Here is an 18,349-nt window from a genome sequence, read left to right on the forward strand (position 1 = left end):
TACCACTGGTTTTGGTCATGATTGTAGGCCGCTGCACCATGATCAATGTCAAGCTCTTGAATCTTGCGACTGCTGGCTGGTCCAGGGTGGCTCCCATAGGCGGAATCTCCTAGATTATCCTGGGATTGCGCCCAGTACATGTTGGACTCATACTTCGTACTTACCAAGCCCTGACCATTACGGCCATTCAGTTCCTTCTTACTTTTGGCTTCGCTGTCTGATATCCAGTGCTTGGCGTCTTCACTGAACTGCTGAAAGATGCCCCGATTGCCAAACTTAAGCAGTAGCTGGGTCATGTAGTCGTCGTGCTCAGCCCATTCTTCATGTTCCTCAGCTGCGTCGGCCTCCACCCGACCGTTCCAAAAACGATTGTTGCTGAGACTCGCAGCTGGGCTGCCGAGGCTGAGGGCATCCATTTGCTGAGATAATGGGTCGTCGCTCCTGCCAGAGAGATCGGGGCATTTGTAATTGACAGCAGGCGAAAGCAGCAACGACTGCCTGCATTGGTCTGCTGACTTGCTGCTTTTTCCCAGTCGGACACTCCTCCTGGACTCTCTTGACCGCGCGGATTGGAACGCAGAGTCGGAGGAGTCTGAGGCGTGTACGTCTTCGCCCAGGCTGCAGGATTTCGAGCAGAAAATCTGACCTTGTTTTGGGAGGAAAGGGCATCCCAGAAGCGAAGTCCTGCACTGGGCACAGCAAAAGCATTGGTCGGTGGCATGCCAATGTTGCCCATCATATGTCATCTGTGCATGGTCAACTCCTGCAGTTAAAGGAAACTCCACTTAGACAAAAGCAGTATGCAATTTGACATTCATTTGTTCTTTTAACTCGAATCTACACTTATGAATTGGTATCTAAATACTGACAAGTGGGGAGGTGATGGCCTAGTGGTATTACAGCTGGACTGTTGACCCGCGTTCAAATCCCACCACGTCAGAGGGTAGAATTTGAATTCAGTGAAAGTCTGGAATTAAGAATCGACTGATGACCAAGAATCCATTCCTGATTGTCGGAAAAACCCATCTAGTTCATCCAAGGACCTTTACGGAAAGAAATTGCCGTCCTTACCTAGTCTGGCCTACATGTGACTCCAGACCCTACATGAAGTCTGGGTCAGAGTTAGGTTTTCTATGTGAGCTTTCCAAATCTGTTGCCCCTTGTCCATTCACAAGGATTTAATTTTGAACCGCTTGTGGGCTCAGCCCTTTGGTATATCTTGGGAATAGGTCCAGAGGCGGCAAAAGACAGCTAATGGAGTTCTGTGGTTTGGACAAAGCTTACTTATCTGCTGGCAGCTGATTATTTAGATTGTAGCATGCTCCCCTTGGCTCAGTGACTGCTATGCTGGCCAGTAACATTTCCATGGGGTTCTTCACCAAGCCTTCTTTGCATCAAAATCATAATCAAGGAGTCTACTGGACTAGGAATTCAGCTGTGATGTTAAATTGATATCCTTTAGCCAGTTTTATTCCCATGTGACTATCCCAAGTCTGCTGAAGTTATCCCATCCGATGGAGTCTGAAGACAGTAGTGTGGACAATGTAAAGGAGCTGACACTATCACAGTTTGTTTTCTGACAACCATCCATCGACTTATAGATCGGACTGGTTATGTACAAAGAATGCACATATTTAAATCATGAGTGGAAGCAGGCCATTTGGCCCATCGAGTCTACACTGACTCGCTGAGGAGCATCCCACCCAGACCCACCCCCATCCTATCCCTGCCTTTCCCACCCTAGACACTATGGGCAATTTAACATGGCCAATCTACCTAAACTGCCCATCTTTGGGCCATGGGACGAAACCAGAGCACCCAGAAGAAACTCACGCAGACAGGGGGAGAATGTGCAAACTCCGCACAGACAGTTGCCCGAGGCTGGAGTTGAACCCAGGTCGCTGGCGCTGTGAGGCAGCAGTGCTAGCGACTGAACCACCATGCCGCCCAGGCTAGGTTTGTGTCTGTGATAAAGTTTCACCTAACCCTTTTGATTGTCAGTTGTTAAAAAATATCTCATTCATTGCACGAAAAACAAATAACGTGTGGATATACTTTAAAAGAAACTAGGTTTTTACACTTTCAGCTGAGCATTTTACAATAAAAGTAAAACTGGATTACCTATATGATCCCCACATGCTTCGCAGTATTCTGCGTATAGACTCTCGAAGCAGCCACAACAGTATGGGCGCCCATCCTTCATAATGTATCTTTGGCCACCCAGAACAGTTTCACACTCAAAACAGCAGAAGTGCTTCATGTGCCAGTGACGGCCTTCAGCTTCTGTGCATTCATCGGCAAAAATAATCTGAAATTCCAGAAGAACGCTTTGTTAGGCAAGTATTCAAATCTCCACAAGGATCTCTGCAGTTCATATTTAAACTGAAATGTAAATAAATATTCCGATCTTTGAAGACCAAGACTAGAAAAAGTCCACAGTGTCTCTTTTGTAAGATTTGAACCTACATTAAGATTACATAGAAGTTTTCTGCTAACTTTGAACTAAATGTCAGTCTGAGGATGGAATGAATACAGTATTCTGCTGGATTGCACACTTGAATCACGGCTAGGATTTAATAACTATTAGTTTCTACGTGTATAACCTATAAAATGTATATTTGTAGATTGTCCCAAGAGAACAGAATGTTCATTCAACTCTAGTTGCGTGTGCTCCTATATTTTTAGTGCCTCACCGGTGGCAACTGAGCCTTAAAGGTCTGGACTCATGCTCTGGCAATCTCTTACCTCTCTCCTCTAAGATATTCCTTAAAATCCTCCTGTTTGTGTATGTTTTTGGTCACTTGTTCAAATATACGTAACATTTTTCTTCAATAACACTGTGTTTGGGATGATATTCTGCATTAGGTTCTGTCTAACCGCAAGTTGCTGGGGTCGTTCTCGCGAAATGACTCCCTGCCGACTTCCTCTCTCCCACCAGCATTTAAATTGCACGGAAGAAAGTTAAACAGTGCTTGAATTTAAATAGCACCTTGTTTTGAAATGCTGTTGACAATTAATTATGTTAGTTGGAATACAGTACTCTCGCCATGTTTAGCTGTGGCTCTGTTGGTTATTCTCTTGCCTCCAAGTTAGAAGGTGAGAATTCCAAGAGTTGAGCAGAAGAACAGTAGTGAGTGAGTGCTGCATTGTCTGTGATACTATCCTTCAGATGACATGTTGGTCAAAGCTCTAACAGTTTTCTCAGGTAAAATTTTGAAGCAAAGGAGTGGGAGAGTTGTCTCTGGTCTCCTGGCCAATATTTACTCTTGCAATCGAGATCATAAAAAAAAATGAATAAAAGCAAAGGACTGCAGATGCTGAAGATTTGAAATAAAAACAGAAAGTGCTGGAGAGACTCAGCAGGTCTGATGGCATCGGTGGAGAGAGAAACAGATTTAGCATTTCAAGTCTGACAGGACAGTTCTGAGGAAGGGTCACTGGACCCGAAATGTTAACTCTGTTTTTTCCTTCACAGATGCTGCCAGGCCTGCTTAGCTTTTCCAGCAATTTCGGTATTGTTTCCTGACAGGAGTCTTCTTTTGGAAAAAAAATTACTGCATCGTTATCGTATTGCTGTAGGGTTCAACTTGCTGCCTTTCCTACAGTACAATAGTGACTGCACTCAACATGTACAGCTTTGCAAGACTTTGGAGTACCACATGGTTGTGTCTCTTCCTTGTTATAGGCTAATGAAATAGTCAATCTGTGCCCACAACTTTTCACACACAAACAGAGTGAGATAAAATTGTTTCAGCGATAGTAGGAACTGCAGATGCTGGAGAATCTGAGATAACAAGGCGTAGAGCTGGATGAACACAGCAGGCCAAGCAGCATCAGAGGAGCAGGAAGGCTGACGTTTCGGGCCTAGGCCCTTCTTTTTTTCTGATGCTGCTTGGCCTGCTGTGTTCATCCAGCTCTACACCTTGTTATCTCGGAGTGAGATAAAACGTGTTTTTATTCCCCCTCTGGGATTAGCTGAGGGGGGAATTTTGGCCTTGACCAGCAACATTCCCTCCTCTTTTAATTGACCATGAAAACTGTCAAAGTAAAGCTTTTTTCTATCCACCTGTGGGACAATGGCTGGTCAGGATTTAATTGCCTATCCCTAGTTGCCCTTGAGAAGGTGATGGTGAGCTGCTTTCTTGAACTGCTGCAGTCCACATGCTATTATAAGTATTGTATTACATTATGTATGTATAGCTAAGCCACACAAACCAGTAAAATCCCAGGATCAAAAGCCACTGTCTGCTGAGTGGGTAAATATGCTATACTCACAGTCAGTTCCCCTTGTTAATCCATGGGAATAGCTACCAGCAGCTTTCACTGGTTAGTTCAGTTGGCTGGATGGTTGGTTTGCAATGCCAATAGCGCCATCTGAGGTTAACGTGAAGGACTCTCCTTCTTAGCCTTTCCCATCACCTGAGGTGTGGTGGCCCTCAGGTTAAACCACCACCAGTCATCTCTCTCTCTAATGAGAGAGCAGCCCTTGCAGTCTAGTAGGACTTTGGCCACTTCATCTTGAAAAATGACAGTAAGATATTTTGTGCTGTTCTGAACTTGGGAAAGGCACTATACAAATGTAAGTTGGTCTCTCTCTTAAACACTGAAACAACGCTCCACTTTAAACACCACATACTGTATCTCCCAATCACTATGGAAAGAAGACAGTTTCTAAGGACAGTCACTGAGCAGTACATTGGTAAATCAGTAATTTGGTTACATACACCTTCTCTCACCTCATCACAGGCAGAGCAGCGGGGTTTCAGAAGTTCAGCGTGATGCCTGCCGCAATGGATTTTCCTGTCTTGGTAAAAGTAGATGAGGTCAACGAGGAGCTCCTGGCAGGTTGAGCAGATAAAGCATGCAGGGTGCCAGCAAACAGCAGAACCAGCCCTGGAGGCGAATATTGCAACTTCACCTCCTTTTATCTTCTCCTCACACTGGAAGACACAATTGGGAGGTTAGAGGTCAGGTTGGGGGCTTTAAAGGTGTAAATTAAAATCCGCACTCGTGTTCACGCCCCTGCAATATTATATGAACACAGATTCAATTATCTCAGAAAACCTATTGTGAAAAAAAGGTGAGAATGAACACTAAGTCATGGCCCAAAGTAAACACAGAACATGACTTGTCCAGAGTCAAATCAGCAGGCTTATCAGAATTGTTGAGACCATTCTTCTGTTATCACAGCCATTTCAACAAGAGAATTGGCCACCATTCAGATGTTTACAAACATCAAAAGGTTTTATACCAAAACTAACTACCTTTAAAGCCTGTTTACAGTACACAGGGCCCCAAAACTATTCTTCAGATCTGCAACTTTAAAGATTCAACCACATACCTAATTCTTCCCTGGTTTTGAATGGAATTCAAAGCTCCTACAGGCACATTAAATGGCTCATTCTGTGAAGTTTGGGAAAGACAGGCAGTATAGGATGAGAAATGCCTGTTCTCCAATATGTTGTTAAATGCCCATTAATTAATGTAATGTGTCTATGGGCTTGTTAAACTGTTGTTGTTTAAAAGGAGTAATAGTCGATGATCACAGTTAGGATTGCATGATCCATACAATGCTCAGTGTTTTCATACAAGTGAAAATTAAGCAGGTTGCTCTCATTGGATATGCTTCCTGCAGTAAACACAGCAGTTACATTATTTTTAACAATTTGTCTCCATTTCTGAAGGTGTCTCCTCTCTGATTTACAGTTTGAAGGTGCAGTTTGATACTTTGTGTTATCCTGAGGGATCATTAGAGGCTAGCTAATTTTGTTCTCATCAGATTTCCACTGCCATATTTTCCTATCAGAATAGGGAACACTTGAAAACCTATTTGAATTGCTTTTGGCCAATAATTTCTTAATTCGGGGACACATTTGTAGCATTTCAGCTGAAATCAGATAACTAACTCATCAGAGTGAACCCAGCATGTTCTTGTCGCTTTGACTCAGCCACTAACTGAGCTTCCTTTATACTTTCATGGGATGTGTGTTGGGGGGCAAAGACACATTTTGTTACCCAGTCTTAATTGCCCTGGAGTTTCATGACTTTTGCTCGGTTTCTTCAGAGTAAACAACATTGCTGAAAGTCTGGAGTCACATGTAGGCCAGACCAGGTTAGGACGGCTGATTTCCCAGTTGAACCAGATGAGTTTTTATGAAACTTCATGCAATTTCATGGTCCCATTACTGAAACTAGGTTTTGATGAAATGATTTGAAATTTCACCAACTGTCACACTAGGATTTGAACTCATGTCCTCAGAACATTAAGCTGGGCCTCTGAACTCTTAACCTAGTGCCATTATGGCTATGACACCTCCAGCCCCCAGTGCCAGGAGGAAGAAGTGAAGCACAAAGGGAAGGCACGTATGATCAATTCTATTGGGAATCTCACTAATAATCCTGAGCTGTTGCAATATAATGCGAAAATAATGTTATTTTGATTTGTAACTTATCGCAATTTTAGTCATTCATTTTTTTCCCCATGTAATTAATTGGTAAAGATCAGAATGTATCTCGTTTAATAGTGGTAGCGACATTACAATTTTTTAAGTGATCCATGGATATGTGGATGTCAGATAAGGATAAGATTGTGATCAGCTGTTAGGCATTTGAGATTGGAATGCCTGCAAATGTAATGTTAGGTGGTTCACAATGATCACTTGAACTGGTTAGAACCATACCCATCATAAATCACTGACTTCAAAGAAACAGAATACAATGCTTGTTTAATTATTGCTTCCTTGTACCTGATCACAAGCAGTATGCATTTGGACTCTTGGTAGCTGTTTGATAGTTCCTCTCCCCAGTGCATCTTTCTTCCTCTGAGCACTGAAGAGCTGCAATTCTTTCTTTTCTTCCTCACTCAGAGATTGGCAGTAACGCACCTAAAAAAATACAGACAAGTAACTTAAAACCTACAACAATTAAACCAGTTCTGAAGCCTTCAAATGTCATACTAGACCAGTCCCCAATGGGTCCACATTAATTGCAGATGAACCAGATCATCATACAATTAACAAACATTGAGACAAATGTATACTGATTAAGGAAATACTGCAAAGATTGCATTAAAGGCAAACTGTGTCTTTGAAGAAGGATGGATGAGGATAATGCTGGTGATGCGATTTACACGGACTTGTAAAAGGTATTTGATAAAATGCCCCATAATAGGCTTGTTAGCAAAGTTAAAGACCAGGGACTAAAAAGGGACAAGAGCAACATGAGTATGTAATTGGCTGAGTGACCAGAAACAAAGAAGAGTTGTGAATAGTTGTTTTTTTCAGACTGGAGCTTCAAAGTCAGGTTCCTAGGAGTTGGCATTATGGTCTTTGCATTTCTTGACATATTTCTTGATGATCTAGACTTGGACGTTGCTGCTGTTTGTAGCTACTCCTGCCAAGAGGTCTGCTGGCTTAGGGTGCCATTCTCGTCAGTTTTGAGCCTTATCACATTTCCACTGTAGCTCATCTGCAACTGCTCTATAACATCCAGCATCCAACCACATCTAGGTTGAGCCCGCTTTCTATTTCCTTCCAATTTGACCTTGACAAGAGATCTCTTGTTGATTTGCCGTTTTGAACAAATCGTCAAAATACTGGCATTCTCTTTTCTGGAATGTCAGGTTTTTTTTCGTCCTTGTATTTTCAAATATCTATTCAGTTGTCTTTATGGTCTTATTTGTGTAAGTTTCAGTATACATCTTAGCATCCACGATTCAAAGGTTTCTATTTTCTTCCATGCATCTTTACTTCTTCTCCAGGGATCTAAAGCTTGCACGAAAATAGTTAGAATATAGCATCTTATGACATTTTTTGTTACAGGCTGGATTTTTCTCATTGTTAACACATCCTTCATTTTCACAAAATTACTCTATCTCTTCCCTTCTTCTAAGCTCTGTATCATAATTGCCACCTCTATTATAATTTGGTCTAAAAAAATAGTCAAACGTATATGGTAATTGTAGTGTGACACAATCCGTGTCCATGTTCACACTGAATTCTTCTCGTGCATTCCTAACTACCGTTGTTCTTACATTTTTGGCATTCTTACTTAATCCATGTTCCAAACTTTTAGATCTTACTTGATCTACGCAATGTTGCAAGGCATTTCTGTGTCTCCATACCAGCGTGTCAACAGCACACCACAAGTTTGTTATGTTCTTGCCTCCCATTTTACAAAGTGTGTGTTGTAGAAGGGTGTAAGGGTCTAAAAGAGTTAATGTTGAGGAGTTCCTTATGCTCAATATGATGATGTCATAGGGCAGGGGAACAGCTTTGGAGCTCAGAACAGTAAGACTGAATGTTGAGGTTTCAATAATAATGTCTCACATACCAGTGTAACTTGTAATTAGTTGCTATCATGCAATAATCTACATCTTCTGTCTAAAGAGGCTGTTGACTTAACAATCAGGTGGTCACCCTCTACCACACCAAGAATAAAGAATAAAGAACAATACAGACAGAAACAGGCCTTTCAGCCCTCCAGCTCTGCACCAACACATTTTGCCCTTCCATACTAAAACTGTCTTCACTTACAGGATCCGTATCCCTCTATTCCCTTCCTATTCACGTATTCGTTCAGGTGTTTCTTGAATGTCTGCTTCCACCACCTCCTCTTGGCATCGTGTTCCAGGCACTCACCACTCTTTATGTGAAAAACTTGTCTCGCAGATCTCTTTTCAACATACCCCCCCTTGCACCTTGAACCTGTGTCCCCTAGTAATTAACCCCTCCACCCTGGGAAAAAGCGTCAAACCTTCCACTCTATCATGCAAATTTCTAATCAGGTTGCCCCTCAACCTCCTGCGTTCCAGTGAAAACAAACCCAGTCTATCCAACCTTTCTTCATAGCTAAAATCCCCCATACCAGGCAACATCGTCATAAAGCTTTCCTGTACCCTTCCCACAGCATCTGCATCCTTCTGGTAGTGTCGTGACCAGAACTGTATGCAATAGTCTAAGTGTGGCCTAACTAAAATTGTATAAAGCTGCAGCATAAAACCTGTCTATCCTTCTACTCAATGCCTCGTCCAATGAAGGCAAGCGTGCCATATGCCTTTATTTACTACCTTATCTATCCATGCTGCCACCTTCAGTGAACTGTGGACCTGCACACCCAGATCCCTCTGCATGTCAATACTCCTAAAGGTTCTGCCATTCACAGTACAATTTTCACTTGTACGTGACCTTCCAAAATGCATCACCTCACATTTGTCCAGATTAAACTCCATCTGTCAGTTTTCCAACTGACCTATATCCTGCTGTATCCTCCTCACTATCAGCAACTCCACCAAACTTTGTATCGTTTGCAAACTTAGACCAGCTATGTTTTCCACAAAGTCGTTTATGTAGATCACGAACAGCAGAAAGCCAGGGAGAAGAAGGATGTTGGCAGCAAATGTACAGATAATTCTGCTATACCACGTGTTTCATTAATGTGTATTGGCTGTAACACGATTGATGAATAGTGGACGCTGTTTTGGGTAATGCAAACTTTTTGCTGTACAGGTATTGCGATTTTCTGTAGCAATTTCCCTATAATGCAATTTTCTATTGCGCAAGATCACACAAGAACGCAACTATCACATCATAGAAGTAGTCCCTGTATTTTGCAAATATATATTGCAAAGAAAAATCCGTCTATATCAGATGGATCTAAGACCATGATGAGCTGTGATATGGATTCATATTATGATGTGGCAGCAAGCGGTGCAAGACACCATTTATCTACAGCATACAAAACACTGGCAGTCAGGGAGATCTGAAGATTCCTTGGGCACAGCATTTAAAGAAGGCTTCTTAAAACAGACAGTCAACAGCTGAAAGAGCTGAACGTTTAGGAATGTTGAACAGGACCACCTCATAAAGGCAAAATGTACAAACGACAGTCAAAAGCATTTCAGATCTGGTCAGACACAAGAATGAGCTAGGAGCCCACTGCAGTTAGAACACCACTGGCACCAAGGTTGTTACAGATTGTTATCACATGTCAACAATCTGTAGAAGTTGTCTTGAATCTAGGTTCAGTTGAAGTTTTTGAATGGACACTGTATGTTCTGGGGGAGTAAATCAAAATCCCTGCTGGAGAAGGAAAACATTAGAACAAAGGGTGCAGCTCCCAGACTGAAATACTTGAGATGGAGCATTACTACCACCGTCAACAGACATCACAAAGAAACAACCACAATAAGGGATAGCAAGGCCCACAGAAACAACAGGAAACAAGGTCACAGAACGAGGAATGTCACAAAGTCAGAATTACAGTGACTATGGGTCAAATTAGAAATCTGAGCAGACAAGTTCTAACGAGAAAGTTAGAAGCTGAGCTAAAGGCAAGAGATCCATTAATTAAATCATGATAGCAGCTAGAAGCATTTGTTTAAACTACACATAATGGGACTCATCCAGGGGAAAACGGTTAAAGAGAATGGGATTCAAAATTCAAACTACAGGTAGTAAGATTCATTCAGTAAAACAGTTAAGGAAACAGGAATCATTTAGTAAAGTCACAATTAATGAGATTCATTCACAGAAATTATGAAAAAGGAATCATCTATTTTAAGCACAAAAATGTGGGAAACGTCTCAAGTACAGCAATGCTATACACTGGAATTAAAAGCCATTAAAGCAAGAAAAAGAAACCATCACATTAGGAAAACATGGCAGCAGAAATAATGTCACCAAGAAAGTTTAATTTCTGAGATGGCTCAAATAGAACACAGAACTGGTAATCTTGGAGAAGGCAACATTTTAAGACACAGAGTTGCTTCCAAGTTAGATACGAAGTTGGAAGATTTATAATATACAAGATTCTTCAGAACACAAGTGCACTTTTGTGTTTGATTGGGACTATATTTAACATTGTTATAGCTCACCAAGAAAAGTAACAGATATTTTCGATCAAGATCTGCAATCCTTTGACGATTAATTTAACATAAGAACAAATGAAGTTGTAGACATACTCGCCAAGCCCATGGGTTTGACTGCAAACGTTTCATCACCTTGCTAGGTAACATTGTCAATGCGCCTCCAGGAAAGCATTGGTGTTCTGTCCCACTTGTTATTTATTTGCCTCGGTTTGCTAGGGTAATTGGTATTACTTCCAGTTCTGTTTGTCTGCAGTATGTACACAGGGTCTAATTCAATGTGTTTGTTGATGGAGTTCCGGTTGGAATACCAGGCCTCCAGAAATTCTCTGGCATGTCTCTGTTTGGCTTGTGCGATTATCAATGTGTTGTCACCATTGAATTCATGTCCCTCACTGTCCGTGTGTAGTGAGACAAGTGAGAATTGGTCGTGTCTCTTTTTGGCTAGTTGGTGTTCATGTATCTGTACTGTCGGTTTTCTTCCAGTTTGGCCTATGTAGTGTTTCTCAACAGTCCTTGCATGGTATTTTGTATATTACACTAGTTTTGCTGGTTTAGGGTATGGGATCCTTTACATTCGTCAGTAGCTGTCGTAGGGTGGTTGTCAGTTTGTGGGCTACTCTGATACCTAGGGGTCCGAGTAGTCTTGTAGTCATCTCTGAAATGTCCTTGATGTACGGTAGGGTGAATAGTGAGTCTGGTCGTGTTGGTGTCTTCCTGTTGTGGTCTGTCTCAGAGGTAATGGCGGATTGTGCTTTTCGGGTATCCATTTTTTTGGAAGACTGTGTAAGTGCGCTGGTTCTGCTTTGTGTAGTTCCTGGTTGCCCTAATGTGTTGTGGCTCATTTAAATAGTGTCCTGATGCAGCTCCATTTGTGGGCTAGTGTAACTGAGGTATTTGGTCTGTAGGTGTGGTCTTTCTATATAGACTAGTCTGGAGTTCACCATTGTTTTTGCGTTTTACCATTATGTCCAGGAAGGTTAGTCGGTTGTTCTCTTCTTCTTTCGTGAATTTTATCCCCGCAAAGATGTTGTTTATGTGTCGATGGGTTTCTTCTAGTCTTTTGCGTTTAATAATTACGAAGGTGTCATCTACATATGCGACCCAAAGTTTGGGTTGTATAGTGGGGAATGCTGTCTGTTCTAACCTTTGCATTACTGCTTCTGCAATCAGTCCTGATATTGGGAATCCCATTGGTATTTCGTTGATTTGTTTGTACATGATGTTGTTGAAGGTGAAGTGGGTTGTGAGGCACAGATCTAGTAGTTTCATGTTGTTGGTGTCCTGGGGTGCCTGCTTATCTGATTTGTCCAGCAGTACGGCTGTTGTTTCTTTGGCTAGTTCGATGTTTAATGATGTAACTAGTGCTGTTACGTCGAAGGATATCGTTATCTCGTCCTCTTCTATCTTGGTGTCTTTGATGTTGTTGAGGAATTCTTGGGATGAATGGTTGGAGTGGGTAATGTTGTCCACTAAGTATTTCGATTTCTGTTGTAGTTCTTTGGCAAGTCTATATGTTGGTGTGCTTGTAAGTGAGACAATGGGTCTGCACCTTGGGGAGTCTGTAGAACCAGACTGTGTTGGATCCCTCTGGCTTCATTTTTTGGTCGTCTGTCTTGTTGATATGTCCTCAGTTGTGTAATTTCTTCACAGTCATTGTAATCCAGTTCCCTAACTGTGGTGTCGGGTCCATTGCCATCTGTTGGTAGGTGTCAGTATCTGCTAGTAGCGCGTTAGCTTTCTCGATGTATTGGGTTCTATTGAGGATTACTGTCATGCGTCCTTTGTCCACTGGTAAGATAACAGTGTTCCTGTCTTTCTTGAGTCTTTCCAGGGCTTTCCTCTCTTCTGTGTTGAATGTGTTTTACATACCTTTTTTGCTTAGTATTGGGACTATTGTCTGTCTGATGGTCTGTTGTACTTCTTCCGTGAGTCCACTGTTCTTTAGTGTTGGTTCCAGCGCAGCCAGGAAGTCAGTCTTTTTGGTGTCTCTGTAACTATAATTCAGTCCTCATACCGATGGTCTTCTCAGTGTCTGTAAGTGGTTGGTCTGAGATGTTTTTAATCTATGAATCTGAGTTGTCCATGTCTTTGATATGGGTGATTTTGGACAGTTTTTCTTGAAGGGCTATTCTTTTCTTTGTTCTGGTCCTTTGTTGTTGTATGGTGATGGCTTGTTCCAGTGTGAATGTCCATTCCTGGTCGGCTGTGTTGGAGTAAAGAGTTTTTTGGCGCACAATTTCCCGCTCATATTTGTGGAGGAGGTTGTGGGCATTGTTGATCATAACCCTGATCATTCTGCGGCCGTTCTGTTCAGCTGTTCTCTGTGCCTGTTGATAGTTGACTAGTGGTTTATACCTTAAGCTTTGTGGCAGTACCTGCTTTCTGAGGCATTTGTGCAGGAAGTATAGTTGCTCGTGGGTCGTGCTCAGTCAGATGGCATTTGTTTCCCATCTGCGGACCAGTTTGAGGGTGTTACGCCCATAGGTGTTTAAAGTTTTCAAGAAGATTTGTAGCTCGTACAGATTTAATAGAAGAGGAAGGGGAATGAGGGGGAGTCCCCAGATAATTTCCTTAAATGATGACACATTAGTGGAAAATGTGACCGTGGAACATTAAAATCAGAATGCATAAGAGAGAGAATTGATATTGGAATTGTTGATGAGTCTTTGTCAGATTTATTACAACCAAAAGAAAAGTTGCTTCTAGAGAAAGCTATTCAGATAATGAGTGAAGCACAAGTACAGCAACAGCACAGATCAATCCTAACACGAGAAGGTCAAACTTAGCGGTCAGCATAATCCATTCAGTTCTTAACGCATACAGCCCCTAAATACATACACAGAAGCCAGTTCAGAAATGAGGACAGACAGTAGATATTAAAAATCAATGTCAGTACTTCGTAACAAGGAAGCTCCATAGACATGAGGAGTGCACAATTATTTAAAAAAATGCTTCATCCATAAAACAATAGACCACTTTTAGAAAATGTGGCAAAGTAGGATATAGCTGCAGAGCGACAAGTTGACAAATAGCCACCCCAATAAAGAAGTTAATAAGACTAAGCAACCAACACTAGAAGAAAAGACACAAAGTATTCTGAGGAGAATAAGTAAAGGTTTATGTCAATGGGCATCTCACAAATTTTAAACTTGATACAAAGGTGTGGATCACTGTACATCAGAGAGTGTACCTTGGTTGAAGAAACACTGTTGCAGCGGTGCAACTACATTGTCCAGGAAGTATAGCACTTAAAATTAAATCTATGCAATACAAGGGCTATCAAATTCAAATACATCACAAACAACAATTCCCACCCTTGAACAGAAATGCATTTTTGAACTGAATCTTAAAGTAGAAAGAATGCAGAAAAGATTTACTAGGATGTTACCTGGACTGGAAGGTTTGAGTTATAAGGAGAGGATAGATAGGCTGGGACCTTTGTCCCCTGGAGTGTAGGAGACTGAGGGGTGTATAAAATCTTGCGAGGCACAGATAAGATAAATAGCCAACAGCTTTTGCCCATGGTAGAGGAGTCTAAAACCAAAGGGCATAAGTTTAAGGTAAGAGGGGAGAGATAGAAAATGGTCCAGGGTAGTTTTTTTACACAGAGGGTGATGAGTGTCTTGAACAGGCTGCCAGGGGTAGCGGTGGAGGCAAGTACACATTTGGGCAGGTACATGGATGAGATAGGTATGGAGAGATATGGACGAACGTAAGCAAATGGGACTGGATTAATCGTGAAAACTGGGCAACGTGGACAAGTTGGGCCAAAGGGCCTACTTCCATGCTGTAAACCTCTATGACTAAATGGCAGGAAGAGTCAAATTAAGTAAATTCAAGAAACTGCCAGTTTTGGAACAATGGGTCAAAGAATCTTGGGTCACCGAACAATCAGTGAGAAATTTCATAGGCTTCCTAGACTCACGGCAGGACTCAAACAGAAGATAGAATCCATTCAAGAAATTTGTTCAATACTATCAGCAAGGTGGAAACCTGCGACAATGCAGGGTTGTGAAAATAGTTTCCGCTCTTATTTGCAGTGAAGAGAGTTCAGCCTGCAAAAATCCATAAAGATTTTGCCAAAACTTAAGTGTTGAGATAGCTATTGAGCAGTATACCCCAGTTGGGTTAATTCATGAAACCATATCTAATGTAATTCAGACTGCATCGTGGCTTGGTGAATAGACAGTGATGACAGACTCAAACCAGATATCAGTTGCAAAAGATACACGTTCAAACAGAACACTTCATTCCTGTATCTTCCGAGGAAGAAACATCAGTACCGGTGATGGAGATCATGCATGACTACGAAAATGAACGTGTTGGTTTCATGAGCAATAGACCATCTGAAATAAAGATTCACCACATTTCAACACAGACTTGCCAACAGAATGAGTATAAAAATCTGCTCACACATGTTGAGTATGTGGTTACAATTCCAATTGCATGGAGACCACCACTGAGATAAGGCAGCCATTGTCCTGAGAAAACTGCCTGGCTTAGAGGTTCAGGGGTTATCTAGTACCTAGCTTTTAACTTTTCTCTCCTGCAGCCAAAATATGGAGCAAAAAGACGCTTTTCATGATTCTGCTGGTGTGACTCTGAATTGTAAATCATGAAATATGCATAACGGTCTGCAGAGAACTCTCAAATTTCCTGTGTTAAAGTGCTCCAATTCCACTCCGCACTCTCAACAGAGCTTATTGGTAGGTACATGGATGAGATAGGTATGGAGGGATATGGACCAAACGTAGGCAAATGGGACTGGATTAATTGTGAAAACTGGGCGACATGGACAGGTTGGGCAAAAGCCTCAATGGAGTAATGTCCAGCATTCCATACTGATGGTCTATCAAACTAAATCCTTCAGCTTTTCAATCTGTACAATGTTAAACTCACTTGTTCACTTTCCAATTGTAAAAGCTTGGTGTGGAAGTTAACTGCTGCAGAGATTCCAGCTTCAATCCCCAAACCTGCGGTAAGTCAACTGCTCCCAGCTGGTTTATTGATGAGTGACTGCAATTGGCCTCAGCATCCAGGGCTAGAAAGGAAAACCAAACTAAACAGGGTTCCAATTCTGACCCGTATCCTGTGACATCTGGTGAAGTGTGGTCCAGGAATAACGGGAATAGGGTTGGCTCTAATGCCCTCCAAACAGTACACAAACCTGCCAACCAACATTGCGTAAAGCTAATTTCACACAGGAAGAATGGCTTAGTACATACGAGAGAAAAAGGACACTGGAATCACATGCCAGGTCAAGATTGGAGGAAAAAAAACTGGACGAGTTATGTGAACAGTTTGCTGTAGAAGTGGGAATGTATAATTCCACTGCGAAAAATAGACAAAATTTTATTTTCAAAGTAAAAGTTGCTATTATTAGAGAGTTTCATGGAATCCCTAGTATGGGGGCAGGCCATTTGGCCCACTGCATCGACACCAATCCTCTGAAGAGCATCCCACCCAGACCCACCCTATCCCTGCACTTCCCATGGCTAATCCACCTGACCTATACATCCCTGGACACTATGGGCAATTTAGCATGGCCAATCCACCTAACCTGCACATCCCTGGACACTATGGGCAATTTAGCATGGCCAATCCACCTAACCTGCACATCTTTGGACTGTGGGAGGAAACCGGAGCACCCAGAGGAAACCCACGCAGACACAGGGAGAATGTGCAAACTCCACATAGACAGTCACCCAAGGCTGGAATTGAACCTGGGTCCTTAGTGCTGTGAGGCAGCGGGGCTAACCCACTGAGCAACTGTGCTGCCACTTTCATTTGTGCTGAGCATTTCAGTCTCACAAGGAAGTGTCCTCTGATCACAACTCTCAATAAAATCATTTGTTAAATGGAGATTGTGGACAGAGGAAATCTTCCCATTATTGTTTACAGCACTAACACAAAGTAACTAGTGGAAATCCTATCTCCTCTATACTTTATGATTAATTGTGTGTTTTTATAGCTCTGTACACAAAAGGCACGTTGTGACAATGCTTCCAAAATTTATACAGTATGAATATTACTAAGGTGCTTCTTACACTTAGTAGATTAGGTTACTAATGCCTACTTAGAAACTCAAGGTGGATTGAATGGAGAATTTATGCAGTGATATTAGTCCAACAGCAGTTTCTGATTAAAAGGAGACATGTGAGATGTGAATGCACTTTTTAGAATATTAGCTGGGCTAATACAGACAGCAAGACAAGAGCTGGATTTTAAAGAAAGGCGAAGAGCTCCAACCAAACGACACTTAAATGAATAAAGAAGATAGACTTTAAATAGAAAGGGATAATTGTTAGCAGCCCTTTACAACTTAAACCCCTGGCCAGAAAGCACATATCTGTTTTACTACAAAGCCTTTTGTAAATGTGAATCGCAGGCTGGATTAAAACATGAGCTGTAGCTTATTTATTCAAGAAAGGGCACTCCTTTCTGACAACAAGTTCACAGGAACACAATGCCTCCTTCAAGCCCCAGAATTTCTCTGCTACAGTGCAGTCTGTTTCTCCATCTTTGCCTATAATAATGTTTGGAATTTTAAGCACATGACGACAGTTACAACATGACAGCAAACAGCATAAAAGTGACTAGTGTTAAGAAAGTAATGTGAAATACAACAAATGTAAATGAGAGGAAGAGAATGCTCACTAATAAAAGCACAAGGAATGTTTGCTTCAGAACAAATAGATAAATAATTCAAAGTTTACAGATACACATGTTGTGGTTTTGGGGATTAACTACCATTCCTGTGACAATTTTAAACATTTTACACAAAATTCTGGTTAATCAATGAGGTAAAAAGATGACAGAAAGCAATTTAGTTTCTCACCAATCTCTATGAGTGCCAAATACATGGTATGCAAGATTTGAACTTGTGTTTTTTTAAAACATGAGTTTTATTACCTCATTATCATGCGGTGGTAGTTGATACAGAAGCTGCTTAATTCTGTGTTTCTCTCCAGGACTGTTGACATAAGGGACCTTGTCTTCTGGCAGGCATGAAAAATAGAGCTGTACCTGTAGTTGAGAATGAATAAACACACAATTGAAAGTTTACAAAGTCAGTCAAGCAGAAATGCCCCAATGGATAATTTCACCACATTAGCTACAGGTTTCATTAATTTCATCTGTTGGTTGCTTATCAAACACTGAATGCTTTCAAATGCATCCAGTTAATGATTTTTCTTTTGTAAAACAGAGATTTATGATTTCTGTGATGGATGTGATGTTACATGGAACAGGAGTCTAACAGGATTTACGTTACATTGACCATTACTAGGAGCAGAGATCATTAAAACCAGAGAAATTGGATTGCTTCAAATATGACCTACGGCAGAGAACTGCCATTCTGGGATGGGATATGTGGCAACAATTAACGTATCATAAATTATGCATGGTTAATGTGGTCATTACCCTTCCCTACGCCTCATCATTGCTGCACTAAACAGCTTCAGAAAATACCACATTTCTGTC

At 41.5% G+C, this 18,349-nt stretch overlaps 1 protein-coding gene across 1 annotated transcript in view; it reads right to left on the reverse strand.

Moving 5' to 3' along the window:
• The window catches only part of prickle1b (prickle homolog 1b), a 134,113-nt gene that overhangs the window by 4,374 nt on the left and 111,390 nt on the right, over window positions 1-18,349 (reverse strand). The window contains exons 3-7 of the mRNA XM_048607824.1: window positions 17,780-17,893; window positions 6,747-6,884; window positions 4,737-4,940; window positions 2,122-2,308; window positions 4-763 (exon numbers count right to left, since the gene is read on the reverse strand). Of these exons, the coding sequence (XP_048463781.1) occupies window positions 4-763; window positions 2,122-2,308; window positions 4,737-4,940; window positions 6,747-6,884; window positions 17,780-17,893 (1,403 nt within the window). The remainder of the gene's footprint in view (window positions 1-3; window positions 764-2,121; window positions 2,309-4,736; window positions 4,941-6,746; window positions 6,885-17,779; window positions 17,894-18,349) is intronic.

This window comes from Rhincodon typus, chromosome 18 (assembly GCF_021869965.1).
Source record: "Rhincodon typus isolate 14 chromosome 18, sRhiTyp1.1, whole genome shotgun sequence".
NCBI lineage: Eukaryota > Metazoa > Chordata > Chondrichthyes > Orectolobiformes > Rhincodontidae > Rhincodon > Rhincodon typus.